At 42.2% G+C, this 19,206-nt stretch overlaps 2 protein-coding genes and 1 long non-coding RNA gene across 4 annotated transcripts; 2 read left to right on the plus strand and 1 right to left on the minus strand.

Moving 5' to 3' along the window:
• The first annotated feature begins 16 nt into the window (after positions 1-16).
• Positions 17-4,428, plus strand: LOC135281723 (transmembrane protein 238-like). The gene is made up of 2 exons (XM_064390839.1): positions 17-539; positions 3,090-4,428. The coding sequence occupies exons 1-2, from the start codon at positions 154-156 to the stop codon at positions 3,097-3,099; spliced, it is 396 nt and encodes a 131-aa protein (XP_064246909.1). The 5' UTR covers positions 17-153; the 3' UTR covers positions 3,100-4,428.
• Positions 4,429-6,904: 2,476 nt separating this feature from the next.
• On the plus strand, positions 6,905-17,941 carry RRN3 (RRN3 homolog, RNA polymerase I transcription factor). 2 transcript variants are annotated; one of them, XM_064390045.1, is made up of 18 exons: positions 6,905-7,061; positions 7,185-7,288; positions 7,722-7,778; positions 8,612-8,701; positions 8,793-8,922; positions 9,368-9,427; positions 9,893-9,956; positions 10,430-10,499; positions 10,861-10,959; positions 11,557-11,652; positions 12,089-12,224; positions 13,007-13,137; positions 13,751-13,881; positions 14,650-14,834; positions 15,121-15,229; positions 15,640-15,792; positions 16,004-16,091; positions 16,498-17,941. In XM_064390045.1, the coding sequence occupies exons 2-18, from the start codon at positions 7,196-7,198 to the stop codon at positions 16,654-16,656; spliced, it is 1,851 nt and encodes a 616-aa protein (XP_064246115.1). In that variant the 5' UTR covers positions 6,905-7,061; positions 7,185-7,195; the 3' UTR covers positions 16,657-17,941. The 2 variants fall into 2 exon arrangements, with proteins under 2 accessions (XP_064246115.1, XP_064246116.1); XM_064390046.1 differs by having other exon boundaries at positions 6,914-7,058; positions 7,183-7,288.
• On the minus strand, positions 12,093-14,656 carry LOC135281307 (uncharacterized). The gene is made up of 2 exons (XR_010347995.1): positions 14,361-14,656; positions 12,093-14,215 (listed from the first exon to the last, which is right to left on the minus strand). It is a non-coding gene; the product is annotated as an uncharacterized LOC135281307 (long non-coding RNA).
• Positions 17,942-19,206: the final 1,265 nt, after the last annotated feature.

A 19,206-nucleotide genomic window follows, 5' to 3' on the forward strand; every position in this document is an offset into this window, starting at 1 on the left:
GGGGCAGAGGCGCGGCCCGGCCCGGCCCTCAGGTGCGGGGGGCGCGGCCTGCCCGTCCCCTCGGCCGGTGGGAGGGCCCGGCCCTGCCCTCAGGTGGGCGCCGCCCTCGCCTCCCTCAGGTGCGCGGCCCCAGGCGGCGGTGGCGCCGCTCCCATGGCGGCCCCGGGCGGGCTGGGCCGCTGCGTGGCCGCCTTCTGGCTGGCGCTGGCCTTCGACGCGGTGGGGCTGGCGGTGCTGCTGGCCGGCGTGTTCGCCGACGTGTTCTTCTCCGACCTGCTCATCTACGCGGGCGGCATCGGCATCTTCCTCAGCCTGGTCTGGTGGGTGTTCTGGTACGCGGGCAACCTGGAGGTGCCGCTCGAGGAGCTGCGGGACGACGTGGGGCTGTCGGCGCCCAAGGGCCGCGGGGACACGCTGCTGCGGCGGCTGGTGAACGGCCTCAGCCTCCGCCTCAGCTCCGCGCTCGCCCCCGCCCGCCCCGCCGACCTGGAGCTGCAGCGAGCCGGGGGCTCCCGCGGCCGCCACGCCGACCCCGGCAGGTGAGAGCCGGGACCCCGGGACGTGACAGCCGGGCCAGTCCGGCTGCGAGCTTTGGCCAGAGCCTGGGAGGGCTCTCTTGCCGGAGATTGGGTTTAACACCTGCTCTGTTAAACCCCCTGCTCGCAGCTGATGCTCCTTAAAATAAAAGTAGTGGGGAATCTCTCTCAGCTCAGGTGGTAAAAAATCAGGTGGGAAAGATTGCACAAATGGGATTAGGCAGGGAAGACGCTTCCTGCAGCCGTCTAAGAGCGGAGCAGCAGTGCAGCCCGGGAGGGCGGTGGAGCTGGCGTGTGCAGCTGCTGCCAGAGAGCGGCACGGGAGCCGTGGCGCTCTGAGCTGGTCCTCACACAGCCAGCTCCTCCCAGAAATGGCCATTGACCGCTGCCCCACACGAGCTCTTGGCAGGGGAAGCCCCCTCGTTAGCACCATGGAGTGTTGCTTTATTGGAGAACAAGAAAGGTGAAATGCTGACTTGGTTTTAACTTGGGGCCAGAGTTGTAGGTAAGAGGTTGAAACTCATAAATGCAATCAATAGTTAAACTGTTTGTCTTGAACCTCAGTCATCTAGAAAAGATGTGATAATACCTGATGTGTAAAGGAAGTGTCTAGGTTCTATTTCAAAGCATGGTTGAAGAACATGAAGCTTTTCAATATATCCAATATGGTCATTTATATTTATATTTAGGAACAAAAGCATGCTTAATGCCTTGAAAATATGTGGGCAAATAAAGTCAAGCCTTCACTTCACTATGTAAAATCCTCTATTGAAGGAACTGTAAATACAGCTTTGTACTGTTTGAACTGTTCAAGGATTCTAAACATCTTGCTGTCCTGATTCACTATGTACAAGATCAGCTTTTCCTGCTTCTCCTTGAAACTAAGTTCTGAAAATACTGTTGTTTTACAGAAAAGTTCATGTGAAAATTGTCTTCTTTCATGAAAGTTATGACATTTTTCTTGAGAGAAAGTTTTAACAGTAGGGAGATTGAGTATAGATAATTATTCCTTAATAGAAAACTTGTAGGAGGCAGGAAAGAGCAGCAGCAACACAACTTTCAAAGATTGTTACTGCTCTTTAGTTTATTATTAACTACACCTGCAATTAGAAAACAGGCTGTTGAAAATGAGCCATTCTGTTTTCAGCCTTTTTTTTTTAATTGGGTCTAAAATTGGCAGGTCCATATTTGCAGGGGAAGATTTGCATTTATAAATGATTATGCAGAGCCATTCCATCTAAAGATCCTGGCAATGGCAGGTACTGAGCTCAGCAGATAACCTGCTGTCTCTGTAGGTGCAATGTGTGTACATGGATATTATTCTGTTTTAATGAACTCCTAGTAGTGAAATTTATCCACTATTTTGAAATATTTCTTATTTCAAAGTCTTATTCCTGATTATAATTAGATTTATATGTCCTATAGGGATATATAAATAAACAAATATAGTGATTTAATACAAGATATCCCAGCAGCTTCTGTTGCTACAGTAAACAAACTTCAGTAATGGTAATTCAGAAGGAACCAAAACAGGGGGTGTACAGCAGTTATGTTACATATTGGAACATAAACTCTGTGATTTTCTTGCAAGGTGAAACAAAGGATAACAAATGGTTTCACCTTGAAAGATATTTTAGAGTTCCCTTTTGAAGTAAATTAATCTAAAGTATCCTAGAACTTCTTGTAAACAGCTGTCTGAATCAGATCATTCCTTGCTGATAGACCAAATGCTCTCCTCATCAGGAGATATTTATGAACTTAACCAAACGGGTTAAACATGTTTGGGCAGATATTGTCTGCACGAGGAGGAAAAAAAAAAACACCACCCCACATACACACACATTCAGAAAAAAAAAAAAGAAAAAAATCCCAAATAAATAAAACCAAAACTACAACACCACCACAAAAAACCCCACCCACCTCAAATGTCCTCACTTAACTGGCCATTTGGAAACCTTCTTGAGCATTAACATTTTGAAGCTATGAAAGGAACACTGCATGTTGTTCTGATTTCCTGCCTTAGAAATTATATAGTAGAGAAAGGTGAGAATTCTCATGATATGGAATGCTTCTCTTAAAGGAATAAGTAGATTAAAATCCTCAATCCTGAAAAGAATATAAAGTGTTCCAGAAGTCTGCAGGTATGGGGAAGGTATGAAGTGCTTGCCTCCCAAGGCAAAGCAGGAACAAACTGACATGTGCCATGTAACTGAAGTGTGGGACAGCTTGACATGGGACAGATAAAAAATTACTGATTCAAAAATCCAAAGGACAAAGCAGAAGAGATGGCAAGATAGAATGTTTGGCTCAGGAAGACCTGGGGCAGTCAGTGGCAGCTGACATCCTGAGGAGATGTTACTTGTGTGCCATATTCTTATGCTCTCCTTGAGGCATCACTCTTGGCCACTAATGGAGACAGGCTTTTCTTTGGGTCCCAAATGGCTGTTAAATATGAGGAAAAGTACTTTTAAGATTAAGTAACAGTTTAGAGTTATATTGCCATTTGTTCTAAGCCTCTTTTGGAGTAACCTTTTCTTCATGTGTTATCTTCAGGATCTGTTGAAGACACGACTATTGACGTCACTGCCCCAAAAAGTGGGGGAAATGCTGCAAATTATGGAAAGAGATGCCCTACCCAAAACAGTAGGATTCTCTCATTGTGGAATAACCTCTGCAAGCATTGTGGACTCTCCATAAAATGGACACATGGAGCCATATCTCTGCCAAAAGCACCTATTTCAGTGTTGGACTGGATATACTTTGAAATGGTGAAAAAAGATCCCACAAAATCTTTTTGAGAAGTGAGAGCTAACAGAGAATTGAACCTGATTCACTGAAATATCAGTGCAGCTTGTCATATAGATGGTTTTATTGTTTTGTTTTACTTAAGATTATTTTTAATAACCTGAAAGGTTTGGATAAAAAGCTCTTGCACAATGAAAAGCTCTTGCACTCTTTTTTACCAAGGTGTGGAAGTTAAACTTACTGTGAATTTTTATAATGCCAGTGCAATACTTTTGTTTGTAAGGGTGCTTTTAAAATGTCTATATTAAACTGTAGACAGAAAGCTGCAAATGTAGAAGTTGTTTATAGTGTAAATACACAATTTACAGTGTCTTTTGTGAAAAGTTTCATTTATTCTGAAATAACCTGGAGTCGAGATTTTATAAGTATACAAATAACACCAGTGATGTTGGCATACAAGTACATTCTTTGTAGTTACAAATGATGTCATATGATGACTCTTGCAAGAGGCATTTTTAGTCCAGTGCTGTTGGAAATTATTTTCCTAATGCTGAAGCATTTGAGAGAGGGAACATGACCAAAAGAAATCCTGTTGATTAGCAAGTACTCCAAGGCATTATAAAACATTAACAAACAGTACCTGGAAAAATATTTCTATTAATGCTAGTGAGACCTAAAATTGTGCTAATGATAGAATTGTGTGGAGAATTTCCTCAGGAGTTGTTCTGGTTTTGAACTAACACTAAGAGTTTGGTGCCACCATCAGCAAATACTGGTAGGTCTTAAAATTTCAATGCACAATTGTTCTATGCCACACCTCACTGAATACTAGATGTGGAATTAAGGAAAATATTTACTAAGAACACTGTGGCTGTACTTCCTTATGAACTCTTAAAATGTCTTTCAGTGTTTTCTTGTAAAATTACCGGAGTAACTTCTTTTCTTTGCATATTCTCATTTTTAAATGTTTTCCAAATGCTCTTTTAACAAATTCAGAAGAACACTACACTTGAAGGTCTGCAATATGAGTTCTCCTTTACTATCTACAGTTTTTAGGAGATGTATGCAATTTGTTTCCTTCTTTCAATGGAACTGCAATGTGACACCACTGCAGTGTCACAATGGCCTGGTTAAAAAAACCAAACAAGCTCCTCCCTTAAAACCTGTAGATCAGTTTTCATTTGCAAGAATTTTTTAACATTTCCTTTTTCTGAACAGAAAGAGATGTTTTTCTGATTCCCCATAGTTTCACTTATCACATGAATTATGAGATATGGTGTTTAATAAGTGGAATGATTACTAGCAGCTATAAATGATGCCAAAACTCATATATGTAGTTTACATACTTATTCTGTGAAAACCAAAATTTTCTTTTCAGGTGTTGCAATAATAATTACTAGAGTGAATTGAGCAAGCCTTTGCATTCCTTGTATATTACAATAATTAATCCTAAATCAAATATCAGTACTTAATGATTGTTGTATGAGATGGTAGCTAGAGTGCAACTTGACTCAAAAGTTATGTGGAATTCCAACTAGTTTACTAGTATGAATAGGATATGTTTTAAAGAGGAAATATAGGAGCTGGTCCATCAGTTAAGGAGGATGTTAAGCACAGAAAAGCACTAAAGCACTAGAAGGTTACTGAGATGATGAGTCCAAACAATGAGACAGACAGTAGTTGCTGTGTAGCAATGATACCTGTTGTAAGAATTGTAACTATTTTCTTTTGGAAAATGCATCCAGTTACTGTTTTATGCCATCAACTTGCCTTCTAAACCAGGAAGGCTAATACTCAACAGAAACTGGGAATCATCTGCAGTTACACATTAACAAATATTTAACACTATTTTAGTTTCCTGATATCCTTATCAGCTTTGGTCAATGCAGCACAAAGTCCATTCAAAGAACTTTTACATTGTCCAAGAGCAAGAAGCTCTTGGACACGTTTAGAACTGCTTGCTGTTATTGGACAGAGTTGTACAGACAAAAGAATTCCTCTAGCCATTGAGAAAAGTGCCATGCATGCTGTTTAAAGTCTTAGCCAAAATCACAAAGAACCAAACTATTTCCAGAAGTGTGGCTACAGGAGTCTTTTCCATCTAGTTAAGCTTTAAACCTAGCTCAAAATGTCATCCTACATGCCACTGAAGGAAAAACACCAACCCCCAGTTTCTAACCATGTAGATGGATTAAACTGTTAGACTTAAAATGTGGACTGTATCTAATGGAAGTTTTTCATGTGGTATGTAGCATCTACTTAAATGGGAACATCTTCATCAGGGGAAGATTAAATTATTAGTAATACCCACAAAAATCTGTTTGATGTGACGTGAGAGTTGCTGGTAGCGACATAATTATTGCAGTAGGAGTTTGTGTAGAAAAGGAGCATAAGTGTACGACAAGGTGAGAGGGCTGAGGTCAAATCCTGGCACGTGTTGCTGTAGCTAGTTTGTGGGTGAAGTAAATTGTACATATTCAGCCAAAGTAAGCTTTGAGCAGATTGGATTTTACTGAAGAATGACACAGGAAATGCGAGTCTCTGTTCATACTTACCCGGGTTACTCTAGCAGTAGAATTCGTGTGTGTATACAATCTTTTGAGAGCAAAACCAGTTACTAGCTCGAGACAGAAAAGTCCGTAACACATTTTGTTTAATGACTGGTGCTTTAATATAGGCCCAGCCTACACCGGGAGGATGAAGACATCGAGCAATCTCACTTGAAGTTCCTGTGCCTCTGTTCTATCAAATCCATCATTACTTCCCAAGGTCAAACTCCACTTTGTTTAGAGCAGATTCTTGGCGCTCTTTAATCTCAATTAAGTTGTTCGGACCGGTTAGTTTATCCCTTCGGATTGCAGTTTTGAGTTGATAACCGGGGCTGGCCGTGCCCTTGGTGTCACCTGTGCTGTGAGGGGCTGCCCGCGGCTCCCACCGCTCTCGGCGAGCTGCCCAGGGCGCCAGGGAGCGCTCGCTTGTCAACAATCCCAGGATGGGATTGCTCCACCATGGCCCTGGGGATAAATCTGGATTTCTGCTCACGCACCCCGGAACGCTGGGAGCGCTACGGGGACTCAGTGTTAAAACCAGAACGGTGACGAGAGTAGATCTTCCCGCTCCTCTTGCCCGGCTGCCTCGGCCCGCCCGGAAAGGGCGGGCGGGGGCAGCGCCGCCGCTGCTCCTTCCCGGCGCTGCCTGCCCGCTCAGTGGAGCCGCCCGGCGGCGCCTCTCAGTGGAGCCGCTCCGAGCCCGCTCGGTGGAGCCGCCCGGCGGTGCCGCTCCGTCCCAGATCACTGGTGCCGCTCTGAGCCCTCTCAGTGGAGCCGCTCCGTGCCCGCTCAGTGGAGCCGCCCGGCGGCGCCTCTCAGTGGAGCCGCTCCGAGCCCGCTCGGTGGAGCCGCCCGGCGGTGCCGCTCGGTGGAGCCGCCCGGCGGTGCCGCTCGGTGGAGCCGCTCGGTGCTCGCTCAGTGGAGCCGCCCGGCGGTGCCGCTCTCAGTGGAGCCGCTCCGTGCCCGCTCGGTGGAGCCGCCCGGCGGTGCCGCTCTCAGTGGAGCCGCCCGGCGGTGCCGCTCTCAGTGGAGCCGCTCCGAGCCCGCTCGGTGGAGCCGCCCGGCGGCGCGGCCCGGCGGTGCGGGGGGCGGGCCGCCCGGCGCGGTTTCCGGCCGGCCGCGCAGTTTCCGCCGGAGCGGCATGTGGCAGCGCGGGCAGCCGGGACGCGCCGGGCGCGGGGCGAGGCGCCGCTGGCCCCGGTAGCGGGCGCGGCCGCACCGCAAGGCAAAGGTGGGCAGGGGGGGGGACCCTCGGGAGGCGAGCAGCGGCTCCTGCGGCGCTCCCTGCTGAGGAGGGGCCCGAGAGGTGCCCCGGGCCTCCGAGCGGTGCTCACGCGGCTTCCCCTCCCCGCAGGCGCCGAGACCATGCTGGGAGCGGACGAGTTCATCAGCTCCCCGCCCAGGAAGACGGTGCGGTTCGGGGGGACCCTGACCGAGATCCTGCTCAAGTACGAAAAGGTGACTGCTGGTTCCTGGGGTCGTTCCGTGAGAAGACTCGTTTCGCCTTACGCAAGACGTGCCTGAAGGCTTAGGGAAAAAAATTGAAGGCGGCTGAGCGTTGTAGGCTTGTGCCAGGCGGTATTGCTGTGCGAGCGAAAAGATTTCCCCCGTGAGTCAACCTGAGCGGCTGGGTGAATGTAAAGCCCGGCTTACGCTGAAGCGTGTACGGGGATCCAGCTGTGTCTGCAGGGAGAGCAGCTGAGAATGAGCCAGCAGCCGCGGCTGTCTTCTGGACAACACCCTGTTACTGCTGCTTCAGCTTTCCTGAGCTGGCTGTGTTCTTGTGTACCTGTTCAGTAGTTGGTTGTTCAGATACATTGATGAAATTGGTAGTTTTTACTGAAGGGAAAAAGAAAAAAAGTAATTTATTTGTTTTTGTTTCCCCTGCTAGGGTGACACCACAGATTTTGAGTTGTTAAAACATCAGCTGTCAGATCCAGACATAAAGGTAAGACTTTGATAATCAGGGGTCTGATGATTTAAAGTTTGTCTGAGTGTAATCACCAGACAAGTCATTCTGGTGCTTACACAAATGCTTTCCTTTAAACATGTAAATGTTATTTAGCAGCTTCTTTTCTTTGCAGAAACCATCAGAATTAATACACTAAATGGGAAAAAAATGTCTATTTATATACATATGTATGTGCAGGATCTTTATAAATGGTGTCTCGTGCTTACTGACTCTGCTCTACCCTTTGAGTCTGTCTTTGTTTGAGATACCATCTTTTTAGGTCATGATGCTTGATTACAGAGACACTTCTGTAGATCAGACTGATTTCTGACTTTCATAGCCTTTAAGTTGCATTGAATTTTACCTTCTGTTCTCACTAAATCTGGTTTCATTAGGCACTAACATACATATGCATTTAGTAGTTACACCCAGAAGTATTATTTCACAGCTCTTCTGCATAGCTACAAGTACCTCCTACATTTGCTGTTTCAGGACTTGAATGTCCCTCCTGCTTAAACTACAGCAAAAGAAGAAAGAAAATTATGATGGAATACCATTTCTGTTAAGTTCTGTATGAGGGAGGTTTCATGCCTTGCTCAGTCTTGACTGAAGCCTTCATGGCAGGCTGGAGTTGGTTTAGGAGTTGGCCTGAATTATTCTGCATTCAAGAACTTCCATTAATGAGTGCATAAACTGAAATTCCTTTCATGTTAGTCTGAAAACAATCTCTATTTAGTCTTAATCGTTTACTTCTAAAGATTTTGCTATTTTCTGCTAATAGGTAGTACTGTTTATTGAAATAGTTACCTATTTTTTCTGCTTATTTTAAGGATGCCCAGATCATTAATTGGCTGCATGAATTTCGAGCTTCTGTTGTATATTTGACCAAAGAGCTTGAACAGCTGGTCAACATTTTGCTGGTAAATATCTGTTTGTTTGCTACATGGGAAAATTAAGAGTTTAGTACTCAAAACATCCTTCTTTGACATCTTGATCTTTGCTTACTTTTAGAAGCTGCCATGGTTGAGAAGGAGCCGAGAGGTAGTGGAAGAATATCTGGGCTTTCTTGGCAATCTTGTGTCAGCACAAACTGTCCACCTCAGGCCATGCCTCCGCATGATCGTGTCACAGTTTGTCCCCCGTAAGTTACTTCTCTCTTACTCGCCTTTGTTTGCTCATCAAAATCCCTAGATAGATGAGTTCTGTATAAATACAGTCCATAACACAGTTAATTGTTGGGTTATTGAGTTTTTTCATGTTGATTGTCATACAGAAAGTTTTCTGTACCTCGTTTTGAGAAGACATATTCCAGGTGCTAATACAGATCCTGTTCTGAAGATGTCTTGGAAATGAATGAACTCTATAGTATTTTTACTACTAAAAAACTAAAAGCTGAAGTGTGAGGATCATGTCAGATGTTTACAGAAACCTCCTGGTTCTGTAAATAAAACAGTCTTGAAGAGAGTCTTGTGGGCTAATTTTGGTGTTTTAGTCCTGGTGGAGATTGTTGTTCAGTGTGTTTGCTATTGAATTTGTTACCTAGAAGATTTATACAATTTTGATATAATAATCTCATTTTTTGCTAGCTCGAATAACCATCAGAGAAGATGATGTGGATATTTCAGATTCTGATGATGATGATGAAAGTGAGTATAAAGGATGTAGATATATATGCTGCTGTAGTGCCTTTACTAAGAAAGTGTCCAGTGCGTGTTGCTCCTTTTTTGCAAAATTAATTGAGCTGAGTTCAAGTAAAACATGAAGAAACATCCTTAAATTTCCAAGTCAAAGCCTTTCTTGTACTCGAATCAATGTGTGCTAACCCACTCCTTATTACTTTGGAACTATTCCTGTTGGTGCAGTATCTGTAGGAATAGAATGCAGAGGGGAACATTCATAGCCCTAGATTGTTTCAGAGCCAAAGAAAAGTTAGGAGTTGTTTGGTTTCTATTTTATTTACCTCAGTAAACCCCCCCCCAGCAAAAGAACATTTTGGCAAATGCAGTTTCCTTGGCAATCTTTTCATTGTGTAGTTGATATGAACTGTTTTACTGGTTCCTGATCTAGTTTTCTGTAACCACGTGCATAAGAGTTCTTTTTTCTTTCTCTAGACATTACTGAAAACTTTGATACATGCCATAGAGCGTTGCAAACTGTTGCGAGATATGTTCCTTCGTAAGTATAGAATCCCTTGGGTTTGTGTGCCCTTTCCTTGCAGATTTAAAACTTGGGAACTGATGGGATTTTTCCTCTTAATTGGAAGTATAACACTTCATTTCATTGCATGATTTTTCCCAGTATTCACTAACTGGTAAATGCTTTATGCAAACATTATGAAGTTTCTGTCAGGCATCAGCAGCTGAAAATCCTGTTAACAGAAATGGCAAGTAGGAAAAGTGTTGATAGTGGATCCTGTATTCTATATTCTGTACTGATATTTGAAGTGGCTTCTAACAAGTGCATTGTGAAAATTTGCCACTTATTATCTGTCCAGTGATACTTGCCAAACTACATTTTGTACAATTGCTAACCTTAAAATAAAATTCCTGTGAAATAAGCTTGTTCCAGTACATCTTTAGAGTGCTGGAGTTCAATATTTGCCAGCCTATAACTTTTAGGTCTGATTTTTGGTTTTTAATTCCTTATAGGACACCGCAGTTTCTCATGCCGATACTTGTGGAATTCTTTCCTTTCATTAATAAATCAGAAAGAACTCTGGTAAGAGCTGTGACTATTTCTGTTGATTTGTTCACCTGTTTATCTAAAGGTATAAATGTTCTGTATAGTATTACAACTGTTTTGATGGCAGTCCATGCAGATTTTTGAAGAATATTGTTATATATATAATAATTACATATATAATAACCATGTATAGGGGTGTGTCTGTTTAGTGTAAGGCTGTCCAAGCACTCTGAGTTCCTTGTGCACAAGCATTGTGCTCAGCTTTAATGACATCACCACATACTTTTTCCACTGGATTGCTTTCTTAATCAATGCACACCATGGACCTCCTTGATGAGGAGTCTCAGAAATTTGACTGTTAACACTGTTATTGATACCAATTAATTTTGTGTTGTAGGAATGTTATGTCCATAACCTGCTGCGAGTTACTGTGTATCTTCCAACTCTGAGGCTTCAGATTCTGGAGCTTATTATTGAAAAGCTGCTGAAGTTGGATGTAAGTTCATTCTATGTTATCTTTTATGGAAGGTTGGCATTAAAATACACAGAGTAGGAAATGAAATATGCTTCATTTTTAGACTCTACAAAAAATACCCATGTGATCATGGGTATAAACCCAGCTAAATTTACACTTCATTCCCAGGATAAAGATGTTCCCACACCTGAGGGTAACTGTAATGTGTTACACCCTGCTTGGAGTCTCTGCCAGAATCCAAATAACTGTTTGTAGTGATTGTGCTTCCCTTTGTGTGCTTGATTGGTTGTGTCATCTCTTTGAAGTAAGAGGATCTCTTTGAAGTAAAAAGTCCTAAAAAAAGGCAGGAGGGCTAGCACTGTAAAGGATCATGGCTTTTTGCCTCACTGTGTAACAGTCTGGGGAGAGTGGATGCTGGGGAGGTAAAGTTTCAGAAAGTTTGGAGTGTGCATTTGTGTATGGCACTTCATTCTTTTTTAAAACGTTTATTTAGTTCAGGACAAAATCTAGTCAAGAATTTACTCATGTGGTCATGTCTTTTATATAAATAATAAAAAAACCCGATTTCATATTATTGTCATGGTTTTATAGAAATTAATTTCTTGTTTGCAACTGTAGGTTAGCACTCCACAGCAAGATATTGAAGATGCTGAAGAAACTGCTAATAACTGTGCTAGCGAGGAAAAATCTACAGAGGAGGGACTTTTTGACATGGTTGGTTATCTTGTTCTATTAATTTTTTTTAGTAAAATTATCACTTCTGAAGTGCATTAACTAAGTGTAGAAATTCATTATTACTTTGTTGTTACTGCACTATACACTGCTCTTGAAACCTAAACAGCTGACAAATGATAAATGTGTTCTTGGGTATTGAGTTTATTCATGTAAACACCCAGTGCTACATCCAGCAAATCAATTTCATTGTGTAAAAACACAAGCAGCTGTGCAATAAAGCTAGTTAAAGGACTCATGATACTTGGCTTAGTGTGCAAAAATTTCCTTGTACTGTATAATGAGATACTGCTTGTTTTAAAAAAAAAGATAAAATTTTAGCATATTGCTGAAAGATAAATTTAGTTTGACTTTTCCTATAATTGCTGTCTCCGTGATTTGTGTATTTAAAAGCTGCATGTGCCATTTTATCTGCCAGGAGGAAGATGAAGACAGAAAAGGAAATAAAGTTGTCTCTCCCAGTGTTGAGAGAATGGCCCATCCACTTGCAGAGCGCCTGGACATCCTGATGACCATCCTGTTCTCCTACATTAGAGATGTTTGCCATGTGGATGGTGAGAACCCTTGCTCTCTAACCAAATCTGTTGTTTTGCTAACAAGTAAGAAACACACAAGAGGAGTTCTTTCTCTCTGTACTGTGAGATAGAGCAGAACTCTGCCATTAGCAGGCTGTAGTCCACATTCCTGCCTCTGCCCAGGTGCTGACAGAGGTGCAGTTAGGGCTTCAGAGGTTTAGTCTTCACTTGGAGACATCCTGATTCCATTAACATGATACTGTATCCAAACTGTAGTAGGGTATAAATGTTTTTATCATTTGCTCTACTTGAGTGTAAGAATTATGGATCCTTTCAACAGCACAAGGACTGGAAGTAGATCAAAACAACCAGACACATCAATCAATTGGCTTTATTACAGGAGAAAGAAAAAGAAATAAATATCTTTAACTGTTATGTATTAAGGGTTTGAATTCCTGAGATTTATATATTTAAAACAACAGTTAGAAACCATTATGCTGTATCTTCTTCACGTAAGTCAGGTGATTTATTTGTGTTTTTTCTTGCTCTTCTAACATATTATTACAAAGTTTGCATGTCTAGCAGCTTTATATATGTGCACACTCACACAGAGAGAGTCTGCATTTATAGCACCTTAAAAAGCAGTAGAGTTGTACACCTGGATTTTTAGATGTCAGATAAACTTGAGAACTCAGGTTGACAGTTTTTCTTTACATATTTCTTGCTGGTGTAGAAAGATATAAATACCAGTTCTGCAGCATGAGGATGGGGAAAAAAAACCCCTGAAATGGCTCATTTTGTTCTGTTTCTTTGTTGTGTAGGCAAGCTTGACATCAACAACACGAAGGATTTGTATCGGGATCTGGTTTCTGTCTTTGACAAGCTCATTTTACCAACCCATGCTTCATGTCATGTACAGTATTTCATGTTCTACATCTGTAGCTTTAAATTGGTGAGTAAAAAGCTGGTTTTAAAATGCAGTGTCCTCTGTCATTTCTGCATCCTTGTTTTGGTTTCTTTTACAAAAAAGTTTTCTCTGCTGTAATTTGACTCTGAAGATAGCAAGTACATTAGTATCTTCACTTTCTTTTCCTTCTCTGTTACTGCTTTCTTTTTCTTTATGGTTGCTCTTCCCATGCTGTTCATAAACCACTTACAGATGGTATCTTAGCAAGTGTGAAGGAACAAGCTTGGTTAGAACTGATCTCTTTGACAAGAATCAGTTAGACCCAGGACATGGAATGCGAATTTCTTCAGCATCCCAAAACTATTGCAGAGATGCTGTCTGTTAGCTCTTTGATTTGAAAATCGTGTCTGTGTTTGTTTTTCCCCCACCCCTCCATTTTTCTATGTCTCTCAACAAGCTATTGTTCTCTCTTTTACAACTGAGTGTAGAAAAAGACCCAGAAATGAATGCTCTTCCATCATGTGTAGGTGTGGCTATTTACTGCAGTTATATGTAGATTTTTGTAATGGTTTGGTAATGGAAATTATGGGAATTGAGTATTAGGAATCTGTTGCTTAAACAGTGTCATCTCACAATTTCTATATATCTTTTTTTCCAGGGATTTGCTGAAGCATTTTTAGACCATCTTTGGAAGAAACTGCAGGATCCAAACAATCCTTCAGTAATCAGGCAGACTGCTGGGAGTTATATTGGCAGCTTCTTGGCAAGAGCTAAATTTATTCCCATTATGTAAGTTGTTTTCATACATGAGCAGAACCAAACAATTAATGCTATTGTGGAGCTTAAGTAGAGAATTGGTCTTCTATTCCCACTGCTTTGTCAGTAAGCCTGAATCAAGAGTCTTGCTCATCCTTTCAACAATACTGGTTCAGTATTGTTTTGAAGCTTCCAGGAAAACACATGCAGGATGCAGACTGATGATTGCTGAGGTTCATGACTTGCTGTTTAGGGCTTCACTAACCAAGAAGTGCTGAGCATGGGTAGGTTGTGCTGACTTCAGGCAGTCATGGATTCCCAGTATCAGATGTCTTCAGTACCCAGTGTTAGGCACTTTCTGCAGGCCCTGGAACAGGATGATCATTTGTTCTGGTATTTTGATAGAAAGTGGTTAAAATGTCTTCCTTTTTATGTACACATTCTATGTTTTTGTGCTGTTCAGGGTGGGTGTGGTGACTTTAACATTGGAGTTAGTTGGATATTGGAATTACCTGGTGGACATGGGAGAGGCATTGCTCTGTTTTACCTGCAACCAAGGATTCTGGTTGTTTACTGTGTGTTCATGGATTCATCTCTTCTGCCATCCTGTCCTTTCACTGTTTGGGGTTTTCAGTGCTGTTTGATTCATTTTATGCTGAGATAAAGGAGAAAACCTCTTTGTAAAAGAATGATTCTGTTACAAGCTTTCTTACTGATATTCTTGTAACTGTTGAGATTTGTATCTTTTCTACACCATTTCAGGTGTTATTTTTACGCTTCTTTTTTCTCCCTGCACTACAGTACAGTAAAAGCATGTCTGGATCTTCTGGTGAACTGGCTGCATAAATACATTGATAATCAGGATAAAGGAGCTAATGCCTACTGTGATGTAGCTCTCCATGGGCCGTTCTATTCCACGTGTCAGGCAGTGTTCTATACACTTATCTTCCGTCATAAACAACTTCTGGATGGAAATTTAAGGAAAGGTGAGCATATTAGGTTTGAAAGGATTCATTAGAAGTTTTACTGTTACTATGTTTTATAGTGGTCAATCCAGTCAAGTGTCTGATGGCAAGTTTATGTTGTTGTGCTTTAAATAAAAGGAGGTGGCTTGTACACATATTGGGGCCAGACCTCCACTGTGAGAGTGCCCCAGGATGTGCTTCTGTGGTGGTGTGCTGAGTGCAGGCATGTCACACTGGAAATTCTTAGAAACTAAGTTCAGTTTATATGATGTCTAACTTATATTTGCTAATTGTTCTTATTTTGAAGGTCTGTCGTATCTGCAGAGTTTAAATTTTGAGCGCATTGTCATGTGTCAGCTAAACCCCCTGAAGATTTGTATCCCTTCTGTTGTCAACTTGTTTGCTGCCATTACCAGGTACCTGCTCATTTACTTCAGTAAAGCTTGGTACAGGTTTTGTGTGTATCTAAAACTAGCACGAGGTTTTGTTAGGCACAGTCTTGAATATTACCTGAGACAGAGCACTGCCTGTATTCCAGGTGTGATAAGTTTATTCCTAGGTCAATTTCAATGGAATCCTGCAATCCTATGAAATGGATTGCTCTGTGTTGGAGCCAGTGTGCTTGTACTTGGAATAAACTTTATAGGAGCTTAAAAGAGGAGAACAGACTCTTTACCTTGTGACTATCTTGCAAACTCCTAATACCAGCTGGAAAATGGAAGATAGAAGTGATATTTGTTCAAAAATTAATTTGTGTTTTCCATCTGAAAATCTTGCTGTGGGTCTGCTGGAAGTGCTTATCTTTTCTTTATTCCCTTTTTTAAAGGAAATACCAGTTGGTGTTCTGCTACACCATTATTGAGAGGAACAACAGGCAGTTCATCCCCGTTGTGCGGAGCGGCACCGGGGGCGACCTTGTGCAGACCTGCACCAACCCCCTCGACAGCTTCTTCCCCTTTGACCCCTACATACTCAAAAGGTAGAATTGGAAAGTGAACAACTCCTCTGTGCCTTCTAGAAAATAATGAATACAACCTGTAGGAAACTTCCAGTGTTTCTGCTGATCGCTTTCCTCCCTGACCCTTTGTACCTTTCATATTCTGCATTTTAACCAGACTGTCAAAGGTTTAAATTAAAATGTACCCCTACTATGAATACAGTAACTCATTCTGTGCTTTGTTTCCTCTCAGATCAAAGAAGATCATTGATCCTATGTATCAGTTCTGGGAAGAGCTGAGTGCTGAAGATCTTGAGAATCTGAAGAAACCCATTAAAAAGGTAATCTTTCCTGATCCAAACACAGCTCAGCTATCTGCTGCTTTTATTGCAGAATATTTTTAAAAGTAGATAAGAGTACACTATACATTTAGGGGAAACTGAGACTGAAATTTGGAAGCTTTAGGAATAGATCCATTCTTGCCTTGAGAACACTTTTCCCTCTTCTGTAGCACAGGAGCCATCAGAAAGCTTTATGAATTTGCTCAGAAAATGCACATGATGATGTCACTGGGAAATCTACCCTGTAGATGTCATTCAGGTCCCATATTTCATAATCAGAGTACATCTAATTCTCTTAGCATTCCAACTGGTTGTGGCAATCACAGTGTAAATCCAGGTCTCTACTTGACAGTAGAAAATTTGGCAGTATCTTCCTGCTCTCACTGATCCTTTCACATTTTTGCAGGGTACTTCTGAAGATGAAGACGATGACTTTTTGAAAGGAGAAACTCCCCAGAATGATGGTGTGGTTGAAATTGCACCAAATTCTTACGAGTCCAACACACGGAGCCCTGTGAGCAGCATTGGCTCCCCTGCAGACTGTTACGTGCCGTACCCACTGTGACACGGGCAACCAGAAGGGAAAGTGTGGAATAGGTTGAAAATTGTGTGCAATGTTTTGCTCTGGAAAGAGACTTGAGCTCAGCTTTCCAAACTGGCAAATGTTTAAGTAACTACATTTAGGAAAAATTACTGTTTCCTAGTCATCAGATTTCTACAGATATCTTACAGTAAAGTTATATGTTGCTAGAAAAGCTTAGAGAATAAATAGGGTGATATTTTACAAATTTCACATTGAAATGGTTTTTATGACTTAGAAGGATTTTTTTAATAGTTTTTTCCAACTCTTCAAAACTTTGTTTACTAATGTTTCTCTACCAGGTTTTATATATCAGGGGTGAAATTCTGGTGTTTCTTCCTGCAGATTTGTGTGGGGGCCAGAATTCCACTGTCAGTGGTCCAACTCTGATGACTTCTTGAGCTGGTTTCACAGTAATGGTGTAGTCTCTTGTCCTAGGGTGCCATTTTTTGGCACCCAATGTAAGGCTTGAGAAAGTGGAAAGAAAAAAACCTGTACTGATTTTATTTGGGTTTCACTTACTCTGTACTGGGATAAAGCAGTCAGTAGCCATGTTGCTTTAATCTGCTTTCTAGAGGGACCCCTTTGGAAGTTTCCTCCTAAATTTGCCCTAAAACAGGAGATCTCTCAATAGGCAGAGTATGAATCCAGTCTGGCAGTGGTTCTTCCACACACATCTCTTCAGCTTTTCCTGCCTGTAGAGCCATACTTGGTGAAGCCCCTTGCTAGTGGGAAGTGTATGAGACAGAAAGCATTATCCCTCCTTAAATCTGTAGCTGACACACACCTTTCCCAGCTAGGAAAGTTCAGACATGTGAAAGTGATGGTTGTTGGAAGTGTTGAAAATGAGGGAGTAGCTGAATGTATTATTTGTAGATAGTTTTCTTTGGGGTGCTTGTGAAGTGCTCCAAGACAGGTATTTATTTCCAATTTGAAGTTTATATGTGAATGCTGAAAATAGAAAAAAAAAAAAAATATCTTCCCTTGTGGAAAGGACGTGATGGTGTCAGTGGTGTCCTTGTGTTGTCCATGTGTCTGTCAGTCAGTGTAGAGTTTCTCTACAGAGGTTTATTGTCTTCTTTTCATGGTTGCTGGCTTTTAGATTTGAGTGAAAATATAAACAATGGGAAAAAAAGTGTTATTTGTGTAACATTTAGTTGAAAATTTTATGTATTTAAGACTAAACTCCAGTTGCCCTTCTTTAGAACTTGGAGGCTTTCAAGACAAGGTTTTTATTTGGAGCCAATAAAGTTTGATGCAAACAGTGCAATTCTTAACATCCTTGAGAAAACCACATGTCTGCATGTAACTGAGGTGCCCTGTGGAGCCTGACTTCTCAGAGTTGGGGTGTTCATTCTGACAGATTGCAGAAATGAGTTTTGGAGATGACACTGCAAAGTGTATAAGTGGATCTGTTCTTCACTGTATAAACTGAGAAGTTTAGGTTTTAATTGTAGTCCCCTTTATTGTCAGTCCTGAGTAATAAACAACAGATTTCCATCTGAAATAATTGCATTTTCTCCTGGCATGGAAGAACCCTCAGATCAACAGCCAGGAAAATATCCTTTGAAAGATGCCCTTCAGACACTACTTCCAAAATGAGCGTGTGTAAAACTTCCCCAGCTGTAATACAAGGTATGTGATTCAGGAGCTTTCCACATATCACGAAAAGGAAAAAAACCCCATGTGCTGTGCAGACATTGAACTGTCTGTACTGAAGTTTTGTTTAACTGTTCTGGAACCTTTGCTGTGAGGGCTCTGGTTTGCTCCATGTAATTGCAGGCAGGTGTGCTGGCAGGTGCTGGTGTTTTGCTAAAGAGACTTTGTAAATACCAACAGCTGTGAGAGGAATGCTCATCCCAAGGTGCAGTTTTGTCTCACATGAGAAATGCAATGTATGTTTTGAAGAAAGCATTTATTCTGCTGTAGAATCATAAAATAGAATGGCCTGGGTTGGAAGGGACCATGAAGATCACCGTTCCAACCACCCTGTCACTGGCAGGGTCACCTTCTACCAGCCCAGTTTGCTCGGAGCCCGGTGCAGCCTGGCCTGGAGCACTTCCAGGGACAGTTTACTGCTGTGAGGATGGATGGAAAGGCTGAGCTAGGTCCTGGCATTTACTGTCTGATCTGTGGGCAGTCTGGGTGCCTGGTTGTCCACATTCCCAGCAGGGTGAATTAACTGCTGCTGCCATGGTTATTCCTCATAGTATCTTCCACAGACAACTGGAGGAATGAAAACCCTCGTATTTAAGGAAAAATGGTTGTCTGCAATTGTCTGAAAATCCATCTTGTGCTTGCTGGGGCAGAGGATGGTCGGTGGAGTGGGGCTCGGCCTCTTCTCCCAGGCACCCAGTGTAGGACAAGGGGATGTCTCAAACTGTGCCCAGGGCGGTTTATGTTGGATGTTGGGAATGATTTCTTCAGAGAGAGGGTGGAATGGGACGCTGGAAGGGGCTGTCCATTGGATGATGCAGTCACGGTCCCTGGACGCAGCTAATGACAGGCTGGACGTGGTCCTCAGTGACAGTGGGG

Source organism: Passer domesticus, chromosome 15 (assembly GCF_036417665.1).
Source record: "Passer domesticus isolate bPasDom1 chromosome 15, bPasDom1.hap1, whole genome shotgun sequence".
NCBI classification, from domain to species: Eukaryota; Metazoa; Chordata; class Aves; order Passeriformes; family Passeridae; genus Passer; species Passer domesticus.